Source organism: Dromiciops gliroides, chromosome 2 (assembly GCF_019393635.1).
Source record: "Dromiciops gliroides isolate mDroGli1 chromosome 2, mDroGli1.pri, whole genome shotgun sequence".
NCBI classification, from domain to species: Eukaryota; Metazoa; Chordata; class Mammalia; order Microbiotheria; family Microbiotheriidae; genus Dromiciops; species Dromiciops gliroides.
The window spans coordinates 243885022-243897659 of record NC_057862.1 but is presented as its reverse complement, the minus strand read 5'-3'; the positions used below and the strand labels follow the sequence as shown (position 1 = coordinate 243897659).

Sequence of the window (12638 nt, the reverse complement as noted above, 5' to 3'; positions counted from 1 at the left end):
CAAAAGGGTTGGACTCTTTTTTCCCCCATCCAGAGATAAGATCACATTTTTCATGCCTTAAATTCAGCAGAAGAAATTAGCATCTAATTTTTTCATCAACTTTACCCAGGTTTTCTTTCTCATTTTCTGTGTATTCTCCAAGTGTTATTTGATTTCCTATTCTTCTAAACAAATTCCAAACAATCTGCCTGTGGCCCTTGAAGTATCTTTTACAAAGCTGGAAGACAAGATGGCTAAAAAAAACCAAACCCAACCCCAAACCTATGTCAGAGCCACAGCATAGACTTTTTCATATTTTTCAATTCTTTGGAAACCTCCTTATCCCAGTACTTTTCCACCTAGCCATATATATCTCACCATCCTCTCCTATGCCCACCTGTGCATTGGCATCAAGGATCAAATTAAATGTTGATTTTATTTAGATGATCTTGTCAAATTCTTCATTGGATTCCTCTACTTGATCCTCTGCAATAGATATTAGCACATAAGATGTAATTATCTTCAAGGTGTTTGTTTTGGTTATATTTATCTTGAGCAATTCAAGACTAGTTGGCCAAATGCTACATGAAATGTTTTTTGTTATTGTAGTTGCTTTGGGGCATATGATGAAACCATATTCATTACCTCCTTTGTTTTTCTCTCCCATGGAAAACCAGTTAGCCCTCCTTCAATCTAGCTCTAACTTCCTTTTAGCTTGTTTTTATTTATCACATGCCTACCAATATTGATATAATTCAGGTCTTCTAATAGCAAGTGAAATTGTTGATTTTCTAGTTCAACATCTCTGTCAACACTATTATAAAAGGACATTACCAAAGGCCATTCTTCTTTTTCTTTTATTTCAGGAATGCTATGGCCAACTTGCTTAACATCATGCAGCAAATAAAGTGGTCACAATGATATCAGACCTCAAAGTCTCTTACAATTCTATTTATTGCAAAATGCTGAATTATAGTTTTTGCCATATATGCAAGGTAATGCCAATGGTTAAGGGTATCCCAAGGATATGTGTAATTCTTCTGGAAGCCTTAATAATAATTGCCTTTCCGTTACTACTTTGTGCAAGAATTAATAATAGCTAGCATCTGTATCGATAGTGGCAGGTACTGTGCTAAGCGCTTTACAATTATTATCTCATTTGATACCAACAACAATCCCGGGAAGTTGTTAGTTATTGTCACAAAAACCCCAGTATCCTTCTATCATTATCCCCATCTTATAGAGGAGGTAAGTGAGGCAAAGTGCCCCGCCTGGGGTCAATGAGCTAGTAAACATGTCTGATGCCAAGGGTCTTTTCTGACTTGAAGCCCCGGTCTCTATTCACTACGCCACCGGGTTTGGAATCGTCTTTGCATTTTGACCCGGTTATTTTTCAGTGTGGCCTAAAAATAACCCAGCGCCCTCCAGTCCTTCCAGGAGAAGCAAGCACAGGGCTCAGGAAGCACGTGGGCGTGTAGGCGGCTTCCCTTCACCTCCACCCCCGCCCTTTTCCGCCAAGCCTTTCCCAGGCCCCTCCTCTACCCAGAATGCATCTGGTTGAAAACAAAGTCCCACGTGACTGGCTGTGCTCTGAGGCCATCATGGCGTCTCCCAGTGGGAAAGGATCCGGGCGTTGGAGGCTCCCGGCTGTGGCTGCCGGCCGCCCTCCGGGACTTGGTGGATTCGGTGGAGGACGCGGAGGGCTTGTACGTGGCGGTTGAGCGGTGTCCCCTGTGCAACACCACCCGCCGGCGGCTGACTTGCGCCAAGTGCGTCCAGACCGGCGACTTCGTTTTCTTCGACGGCCGGGACGGCGAAAGGTATCGATCGCGCGGCGGCGGCCTCGGGGGCGCCTATTGTTTTCGACCGGAGTTTGCTCTCTGCCCATCCCTCCACCCCCAGCTAGTCGTAAACCCTGACTGTGCCCCACTCCCCATTCCCAAACCCACCTCCTCATTCCTCACGGAGAGCTAAGGTGGGGGAGGGATGATGTGTGTTCCTATGTACTTGTGGTAGATGTGTGTGTCCGTGCCGGGCGGCTTGTGTTAGGGGTGTGTTCTCCGTCTTGCGCACCCGTCCTGCTGGGCTAAGTTCAAAGCCAGCGTTTAATGCTTTGCCGCTCGCTCTTTTCGTACGGACCCGATTTGGCTTCTTTCAGTACCCGGAGGTCCGGCTGAGTGTTCACTGGGGAGGTCTCTCATCTCGTTACCTCACTGAATTGGATTCCACCGGGAGTTCAAGTAGTCCTATTCTAATGCTTGTTTCTTTCCTTCTGTCACCTTCTTTGTCCTCAAAGCTAATTTCTGATGTTTTCCCTACTAAAAGATTAGAAATGTTGGCGGCAGAACTTCTGGGATTAGATAGACTTTGTCAGGCAACATAAACCAAAATTCCAAATCAGTAGTTTAAGCAGTGGATGCTTTTGTTTTTGTTTTTCTTCTCCTTCCTGTTCCCTTCTTTTTATCTATATAAATTCCTCTGGACATATAAGGACTACCCTTTTTAGCCCACTAGGGCATTAGTCTTCAAATATTGATCAAGCAGCACCCCTATCAATTAAAAAAAAATGTGAAGCCCTTATACGTTTAAGTGGCATGGTATACTTAGGGTGTTGTACCTTGACCTGAAATGTGAATGTTGCCTCTGACACATTAGTTGTGTGACCCTGAGCAAATCACTTAATCGCCGTCGGCCCTCAGTTTTCTTATCTGTAAAATGGGATTAATGTAACACCCTTCTCTCTGATAACGTGTAAAGTGCTTTGCAAACATCTCAGCACTATATAAATGCTCGCTGTAAATTGTATTCACATGGTATTGTACTAACATGTAATGAAGCATTTTGTAAAAATTTTTAAGGATGGGATAAATATCAACCAAAGAGTATTTTTTTGTGAGGCAATTGAAATTAAGTGACTTGCCCAAGATCACACAGCTAGTAAGTGTCAAGTGTCTGAGGCTGGATTTGAACTCAGGTACTCCTGAATTCAGGGCCAGTGCTCTATCCACTGCGCCACCTAGCCTGCCCCTGAAGAGTTTTTTGTTTGTTTGTTTGTTTGTTTTTTAATGAGGCAATTGGGTTAAGTGACTTGCCCAGGGTCACACAGCTAGTAAGTGTGTGTTAAGTGTCTGAGGTCAGATTTGAACTCAGGTACTCCGGACCTCCAGGGCCGGTGCTCTATCCACTGCGCCACCTAGCTGCCCCCAAAATTGTGGTCATTTTTTTTTTCGGGGCAATGAGGGTTAGTGATTTGCCCAAGATCACAGGCCTAGTAAGAATCAAGTGTCTGAGGCCGGATTTGAACTCAGGTCCTCCTGAATCCGGGACAGTGCTTTATCCACTGCATCACCTAGCTGCACCTGAGAGCAAAGTTTTTTAAATGTAAGAGGAGCATTTTTCTAGGTGGACAGTTTTTGGTCAGAAAAGCTTAGCTTTTAAATCTCTTGCTAATTGTTATGACTTCATGCTATCACGAACTAATTTCAAGTTACAGTAAACACGTAAAGTGTGGTTTGTCATTATTGTTAGTGGATATAAATCTGTATTTTGAATCTTGATAATATTTAATTTTTTGGCTGATTTTTTTTTTTAAACAGATCTGATTAGATCATTTTAACCTCTTGATATGGCTGACAAAGATCTTATAAAAAGATCAGAAGTATCTTCCATTTGCTTTTTCACAATTTGTGCTTGTGTTAGCATTATCTTCCAGTGTTCCTTTGAAATATTTTTAAGCCACTTGTCCATTTTCTGAGGCTTAATTTAAAACTAGCTAACATAGGTTCTACGATCACTTAACTAAGCAAATCCAACCTGATATATTGCAGTACACTGAAAGGGAATGAACAAGTGAAGACACCACTGTCAACCTTTCTGAGTCAGGAGATTTCTGCTTTTCCTCATGCAGTTACCCTGTCCTGAAACTGACTGACATCCCAACGGAGTGAAGGCACCAGTATCTACTGATATTAAATTTCCAGTAAAGCTTGATGTACTTATTTTACTAAATAAAAATAGAAATTCTAATATGTTGTCCCCTTCTCTACTTGATTGAAAATGGAAGAAGTTGGCTACAACAACTTCTCTAAATAAAGTGGCTTTTATTTGGTATCTATTATGCTAGTGGAAGTTTTTCTGGTTCTTTGTCTTCCCCTGATGTTGGTTAAATTCAAGTCATTCCATCAGTCAACAACATTAAGATCCACCAGCTATGTGGCAAACAATGTAAAAATTACTGGGTTCAAGAAGGAGCACATATATTTAGAAGTATATGAAAAATTGATACTAGAGAAAATACAGAGTACTTAGTGAGACAGGACACTAGCAGTTGGAATAAAGAAAAGCCATGTATATAAGGAGTGGGCAGCTAGGTTGCATTATGGATAGATTGCTGATCTGGGCCTGAAGTCCAGGGAGATCCTTGAGTTCAAAATCCTGCTTCAGACACTAGCAGTGTGCCTCTGAGCAAATCACTTAACCCTGTTTACTTCAGTTTCCTCATCTATATAATGACCTGGAGAAGGGGGGAAATGGGAAACCCTAGATAACTTTGTCTAGAAAACAACCCCAAAAGGGTCACAAAGAGTTGGAAATGACCGAACAACAATGTATATTGTACATAAGTTGCATATTGATAAGTACAGACAGTTTCCAAAAGATATAGGTGAGGATGAGGTAATTAAAGGTTTGGCAGGTGTAATGCAAAGGCACAGAAAAGGAGTATTGTGTGTGAGGAAGGGCAAAGAAGGCCACTCTTACTGAACCATTGAATTGGGAAGAGCAGTAATTTTTGATGAGGCTGAAAATATAGCTGGGGGCCAATTTGTGAAAGGGGGCTTTAAAACCAAACAGTTTTTATTTTTTTCCTAGAGACAGTAGGGTCCTGTTGTTTATCAAGCCCTGAAATGTCATACTCAGGTTTGTCCTTGAGGCAATCCCTTGGTCAGCTGTGTGAAGAATGGGTTGATTGGGCAGAGAGACTTGAGATAAGGAGATAAATTAGAAGACCATTGCAATATTCTAGGCAAGAAGTGATGAAGATCTCCACCAGGGTGGTGATTATATGAGTAGATAGAAGGGTTTGGATGCAAAAGGTATATTGAGGTAGAAATTGCAAGGTTTGCCCACTGATGGGGACGTGTGCAGGCAGGGACAGTTAAGAATCAAGGATAACACTGAAGTTGCAAGCCTGGAAGAAATAGTAAAGTTTGGAAGAAGGGTCTTGGTGGAAAGTTAAATGAGTTCAGTTTTGGACAGGTGGGAAAATAATTTTTTCTTAATGAAAATGTAACAGACATAGCATATGTGACTATTTTTGGTGACTGTAACAACCCATTTCATAGCAATGTCCTGCTGGAGTAATTCAGACTCTTTATACAAAACAGTTTTGAAGAACAATTAAAGAACTAGTTTTTTCAATAAAATATAGGAATAGTTCATGGAACAATGTTGAATAATAGAATGTGTAACATTTTAAAAAGGTTGTGGAAACATGTTTTCTTAATCTGCAAAAACAGATGATTACCATTGGGATTTCTCTGGCACATAAAGTGTGACCATAAGGTAATATCATGGCTTTACAAGTGACGACTAAAGCGAGTCTCATTCATATTTGGTAAAAGTAATAAAATCTTAAAACAGAGATGAGAATTCCTTTGCTTTCAACCTGGGAAACTGGATTTTTAAAAAATTCTAAGTTCACATTGAGCACCTTCTTTGTGCAAAATATCATATTAAGTGTTGGCAATACAAAGATAGCAATAATATAACCATGATCATAAATTTTATATAGCTACTTTAAGTTAACAAATTACTTTACCTATATTATTGTGAAAGATAACACAATCGTGGCCCTTAGGAATTGATGGAAAAATATAATATGCTAGAACTTTTTTTTAACCTGGCTATATATGTTTTATAGTGGAGATTCTTTACCTTTAGAGAGTTATGTTCTAAAAGTGCAGGAAGAGGGAAGCTAGGTGGCACAGTGGATAAAGCACAGGCCTGAGTTCCAAATCAGCCTCAGGCACTTGATACTAGCTATGTGACCTTGGGAAAGTCACTTAACCCTCATTCTAACAAACAAAAAAGTGCAGGAAATAGGTGAAGAAAAGTTCTAAATTTGGGAATAAAACTATAAGATATCAGTGCCAAATTAATTGAGTTCACAAAGTGTATAAAAGACAAACCAGTTTGATGCTCTCTTGTGTAAGTTAATAATATTTTATTGTATTTGAAGAAATTAATGCAGCCTAGTAAATAGAAAATTTCTTGCTATAATAAAACTTCCATGGAAAGATTTCCAGGGTTAAAAATTTTTAGATTCTTATTTATTTTGGTATTTCCTGTTAGAGTACAATAATAGTACCTTATCTTTGCATGTGTATTCTTTCCTGGCCATTTTCTAGGTTTCCTGAAATGGAGCCGTTTTTCATTTCCTAACATCACTGGGATAATCTGGGAACAGAAAAGCAGACTATGATGAGGAGCTGACTTTACTATCTTGGAAAGGGGGAGGGGTGAGTTTTGCGGGGGGTTGGGGTTTTTTTACTTGATAGTATTTTTCCAATTACATGTAAAGATAGTTTCAGCATTCATAGATTTTGCGTTCCAAATTTTTCTCCCTCCTCCTTATGACAGCAATCAATCTGATATAGGTTATAACATGTACAATCATCTTAAACAAGCTGGAAATTCAGTTTGAAGAGAGGTGTATGGTAGACCTTATTCCTGATGAGCCAAAAAAAGTTTGGAGTGAAATATGTTAGTTACCTAGAATATATATTTAATTTGTAGGGTTCGCAAGCTACCAGGTTACCCTTTTTTAAAAACCAAATTTATATTTATATATATATATATGGTAAATATTTCATTAGCAATAACCTGCCTTCTCTTCCACACACACCCCTTTTGAGAATGAAAGAAAAACAAAACCCTTGTTAGAAACATGTATATCGAAACAGAACAGATTTCTACATTGACCATGTCCCCTGAAAAAGTCTCATTCTGAACTCTCTGTTAAGAAGTGGGTAGCTTATTTAGTGTGGAATCAGAGTTGATCGTTAATTCCTAATTATTTCAAAGTTGTTTGTCTTTTACTTTTTTGTTGTCATTGTACAAATTGTTCTTTTGATGCTGTTCATACTGTATGAGTTCATACACGTCTCGAGGTTTCTCTGAAACCAATTCCTTCCTCATTTCTTATACTGCCACTGTTTTCCATCATCTTCATATACTATCACTTCTTCAGCCATTCCCCAGTTGATGGGCACTCCGTGAGATTTTCGTTCTTTGCCACCTCAAAAGGAACTATAAATCTTTCTGTACATCCTTAGAGTATGTTTTACTTAGGACTAATTCTTCCCTTAATCTATCTTCTCTCCAATCCCCATTTCCTCACTTTCCTTACTGTTTTGTCTTGAGTGAAATATATTTATTTTCCCAGTTGTGTAAATGTATTCTTTCTTCCTGACCAGGTGAGAGGGGGAAGGAGGTTCGGGTGTCAGTTACTCCCCCTCCTCCCTATTTGTGTAGATGTCTACTTGTACACTTTGATTATGTGAACTAATTTACCCTAACCTTCCTTTCCTTTCCCCCTCCTTCCTCCATGTATTCCTCTTGTCTCTCTTTCCATTCTTTTCTTAATATTATGAAGGCACAACAGAACAACTGCCAGACACATGTCAAATTAGACCACTGATGATTATAAGACTCATTTGATCAACCAATGAGTAGACATTTATTAAGTGCTGCTATGTTCCAGGCCTGTGCTAAGTGCTTACAGTACAAAAAGAAGCAAGAGACAGTTCCTGCTTTCAAGGAGCTGACATTCTAATAAGGGAGACAACGTGCAAACAAATATTTACAAAGAAAGCTATATACAGGATAAATAAGAAATAATGAATTTGGGCATTAGGATTAAAAGGGGTTGGGGAAGGTTCCAGTAATAGACACAATGTTAGTTGTGACTTAAAGGAGGCCAGGGGAGGACAGTAAGATGGAGCAGAGTAGGGAGAGCATTCCAGGCATGAGACAGCTAGAGCAAAAAACCCAGAGTAGAGAGATGGAATGTCATCTTCATGGGACAGACAGGAGGCCAATGTCCCTGGATCAAAAGAGTCCATGGCAAGGGGAGTAAGGTGTAAGAAGATTGGACCAAGTAGTCAGGGGCTAGGTTAGGAAACATTTTCAATGCCAAAGTATTTTGCCATTTGCTTCTGGAAGCAATAGGGAGCCACGGTTGGAGTGGGGGTAGGGGTAAATAGGATTGGACTTGTGTTTTTAGGAGAAGAATCACTTCAAGGCAGCTGAATAGATTGGCGTGGGAGAAGAATTAGAATTAAGACAGGCAGATCCACCAATAGGCCATTGTACCACAAGAGTTGGTGGCAATATCGAAAGAGAGAAAGGGGAGTCTTCCAGAAATGTCACAAAGGTGACATTAGGAGCCTTGGCAACAGATTGGATATTGGAGGGTGAGATAGTGAAGTGTCCAGGGATGACGCCTAATTGCAAGCTGAGAGAGACTGGGAGGATAGTGTTACCCACTACAATAATACAGAAGATGCGGGGAGGATTTAGGGGGAAAGATGAGGTCTGTTTTGGACATAGTGGATTAAAGAGTCGTACTGGACATGCAGTTTGGAAATGTCTGAAAGGCAGTTGGAGATGCCAGATTGGAAGTCAGCAGAGAGACTGGACAGAATAGGTACATTTGAATCATCAGCATAGAGATGGTAATTGAATCCATAGGAGCTGATGAGATCCCCAAATGAATTAGTATGAGGGAGAAGAGAAGACAACCCAGGGACAGAACTCTGAGACATGTACATGTTAGAGGGCTGGAAGAGATCCAGTAGAGGACTTAGAAAAGGGCAGATAGGTCCAGAGGAGAATCAGGAGAGAGTGGTATCTCTGGAAAGCCTAAAGAAAAGAGAGAATCAAGGAGGAGAAAGTGATCAACAAACAATGTTAAGGCCACAGAGAGGACACGGAAAATGAGGATTGAGATAAAACCATTGTTTTTGGCAACTAAGAGGTCATTAGTAACTTTGGAGAAAGCAGTTTCAGTGTAATAATGTTAGAAGTCAGATTGTAAGGGAATAAAGAAGAGTGAGAGGGAAGAGGAAAAATGGAGGCACATATTATAGTTGAACCTCTTTTGAGGAGTTTATCTAGAAAAAGCAGAAGATATAGGGAATGATGGTTAGCAGGCCTAGAAGGATAAAGTGAGAATTTTTTAGGATAGGGGAAAACATGGGCATGTTTGTAGGCAAGAGGGAAGGAGCCAACAGATATGGAGAGATTAAAATACGTGAGAATGAAGGATGATATAGGGAGCAGAAAGAGAAAGGAGTGAAGAGAAAGGATTGAACAAGGAGAAGGGGTTAGCCTTGGTAAGGAGTAAGGCCATTTCATGTGAAACAGGAGTGAAGGAGGTGATAGAGACAGAAGACATGAATGATAAAGAGATGAGGAAGAGGCTGGAAGAGGGGTCATAGTGATTTCTTAAATTTTTTTCTCATGTGTTTTCCAGGTCAGTTGGTTTTACTGTGAGATATTTACATTTTCTTCTATTCTTTTTCATTCTTCTGACTTTGTTTTAATATACCTTGTTGGGTGGTGTGATTTGCTTCTGTTTGATCCATTTTGAATTTCAGGTAGTTTGATGCTAGATGAAGTTTTATATTTCTTATGCTAAGTTATTCATTCCTTTTCCACTTCATTCTTCCATATTTTTCATTTCTTTCAATTTTTTTTTCCTCTAGGACTCTCTCATTGATAAAAACATTTTTTAAGTTTTTGTTTTAATTTTTGCTTTATTTCATTCCCAAATTTTAATGAACTTTGTGCCCAAGCTGTGATTTTCATTGAGGCTTTGTTTTTATGTATTTTGGAGTCCTCTCTGAGTTTATGTCTTGAATATCTCTGTCAACATAATAGCTTTTTATGGTGGGAATTCTTTTTTAGTTTGCTCATTCTTCCAGCGTACCTTCCTGCCTTTTGTTTTAATATTAGCTCTGGACTCTGTTGTCTTGAGGGAAGGTCTGGGTTAGTTCTGTTGGCTGATTTCTTGGGGGTGTTGAGTGTTGTGTTATTCTAGGATTACAAAGAGAGTTCAAGGACTACAGCCCTTTCACTGCTCCCAAAGTGGTCTGATCTAGGGCAAAGTCTGATGTTCTGAGCTCTTGCAAGTTCCTAATCTGGTTTTGTTTTCAGCTACACTAAACTGGCTCTGGACCCAGCTCTTATCAGCCAGCTGGAACAGACCTGCAGGCTCTCCTTTGAGATTCTTGCTCTGGTTATTTTGAGACAGGCTTCAGGACTAGGCTGCATTGAGACCCTGTTCTGTTCCTAAGGTTGGTACCACCACTACCACTGCTTGCTTCTGAGTTTGCTCCTCTTGGCCCACTGTAAAGGGCACATGACCACTCCCTACCCAGGAATTCCACCACTGGGCACTTGGTACCTCCTCAGTGTGCCTTGGAACTGATTAGTAGTTGACAAAATTGGCCAGTTGGCACCTATTTCCTCTGGTGCCCCCTGTATGGGATCTAGGGACCTCTTCTTGCCCTGCTGTACAGACCCTCTCCCAGCTCTAGAATGATCCCCTCTGTGAGATCCTGGCCAGATTCTCTCAGTTTGCACACCTTCCTGACCCCAGGGTCCAAAGCCCTCTATACCTATCTTGTGTTAATCCAAGCTGGAATATGATTCATTGTAATTTTTTCTTGGATTTCCCATCAGAATTTGGTTTGGTGCATTTTCTCAGAACTGTTTGGAAGAGTTGGGTTTTTTGTTTGTTTTTGAAGGTGGGGAGCTTGTTGTACTTCTACTCTACCATTTTGGCTCTGCCTTTGCTCTTGTCTTTTCAGCTGTGTTTGCTTTGACCTCCTAAAATAGTGGGACGTCTCTTGGGTAAATTGACTATTCAATCTGTCAGTAACTATAATTTTTCTTCTTTATTTATTTTCAGCTTTTTTTTTAGTTCCAAATTCTCTCCCTCCCATATCCACTGGGAAGGCAAGCCATATATCATTTATACATGTGAAATCATGTAAAACATATTTTCCAATATTAGTCATATTTTAAAAAGAAAAGGCAGGACAGTGAGAAAATTATACTTTAATTTGTACTCGAAGTTTGTCAGTTCTCTCTCTGGAGGTGGATAGCATTTTTTTTTTATCATGAGTTCTTTGGAATTATCTTTCATCATCCTGTTGCTCAGTGTAGCCAAGTCTTTTATAGTCGATCATCATTACAACATTCTGTTACTGTGCACAATGATCTCCTGCTTCTTCTCACTTCACTTTGCATTAGTTCATGTAAGTATTGCCCTGTTTTTCTGAAATCATATCTCCTATTTCTTATAGCACAATAAGTACTCCATCTCAATCATGCCACATCTCATTCAGCCATTCCCCAGTTGATGGGCATGCCCTCAATTTTCAATTATTTGTCACAAATAAGTCTGTAACGTTTTATTGAAGTATTTTTTTTAAGTATTTCTGACATTTACTTGTAATTTTTTTTTTTTTTTTGGTGAGGCAGTTGGGGTTAAGTGACTTGCCCAGGGTCACACAGCTAGTAAGTGTCAAATGTCTGAGGCTGGATTTGAACTCAGGTCCTCCTCACTTCAGGGCGGGTGCTTTATTCACTGTACCACCTAGCTGCCCCTTGTAATATCATTCTATCCCACAAAAGAACCTTTCAAGTAACAAAGTACAATTAAAAAAATATACTGACATATTAATCATGGCTGACAGCACATGCCTCATTTCTGCATCTGTATTTCACCATCTTTCACACAGCTGTCAAAGATTAGAATTTAAATGGAGGAAGGTATAGCTCATCATTTATACTTATATTAAGGTTGGTCAGTGCTTTAATCTGAATTTTTAGGTCTTTTAGCATTCTTTTCCTTTACATTATTTTGTTCATCTAATAATATAATTCTTCCCCCCTTTTTGCCCCCCTCTCGTTTAGTCAAGTAGATTCTCCCTTCTTTCCTTCCTTTCAACTAGCCCTGTTTATTAGAGGGGGTTTGTATGTTTTTATGCCCCTTTCCAGAGAGGATTTTCCTCATTCTCTTCATTATCCATATTCTCTTTCAAGAATCAAATAATTTCTTCAGTTTTGACTTTTTTTTTTTAAGGCAATGGGGGTTAAGTGACTTGCCCACAGTCACACAGCTAGTAAGTGTCAAGTGTCTGAGGCCGGATTTGAACTCAGGTACTCCTGAGTCCAGGGCCGGTGCTTTAACCACTGCGCCATCTAGCTGCCCCCCAGTTCTGACTTTTTAAAAAAATGTATCAAATTCCTCTTTATTAAACATCTACTTTTTTCATTTAATGTTTTTTTCTGATAAAAGTATTTTATTTTTTTCCAGTTACATGTAATAATAATTCTCAACATTTGTTTACAAGCTTTCCAATTTCAGATTTTTCTCCCTCCCTTGCCCCTCCCCTAGACAGCAGGTTATCTGATATAGGTTATATATCTTTTCATTTAATGTTAAGCTCAGATGTTCAGGGTAGGTCATACTGGGCTGCATGCTAAGTTCATTGCTTTTCAGAAAATGCTGTTCCATTTTCCTATGTTTTCTGGGGTGGGGCTCAGGATTGTCTTGTGGTGTTTGAATTTCCTATCTTTTGTATTTG

At 39.6% G+C, this 12638-nt stretch overlaps 1 protein-coding gene across 1 annotated transcript in view; it reads left to right on the top strand.

The window, feature by feature from the left end:
- The first annotated feature begins 1580 nt into the window (after window positions 1-1580).
- ATG14 (autophagy related 14) overlaps window positions 1581-12638 on the top strand; it is a 63206-nt gene continuing 52148 nt past the window's right edge. Inside the window, 3 exon segments of the mRNA XM_043989447.1 lie at window positions 1581-1602; window positions 1605-1640; window positions 1643-1799. Coding sequence (XP_043845382.1) covers window positions 1581-1602; window positions 1605-1640; window positions 1643-1799 — 215 coding nt within the window.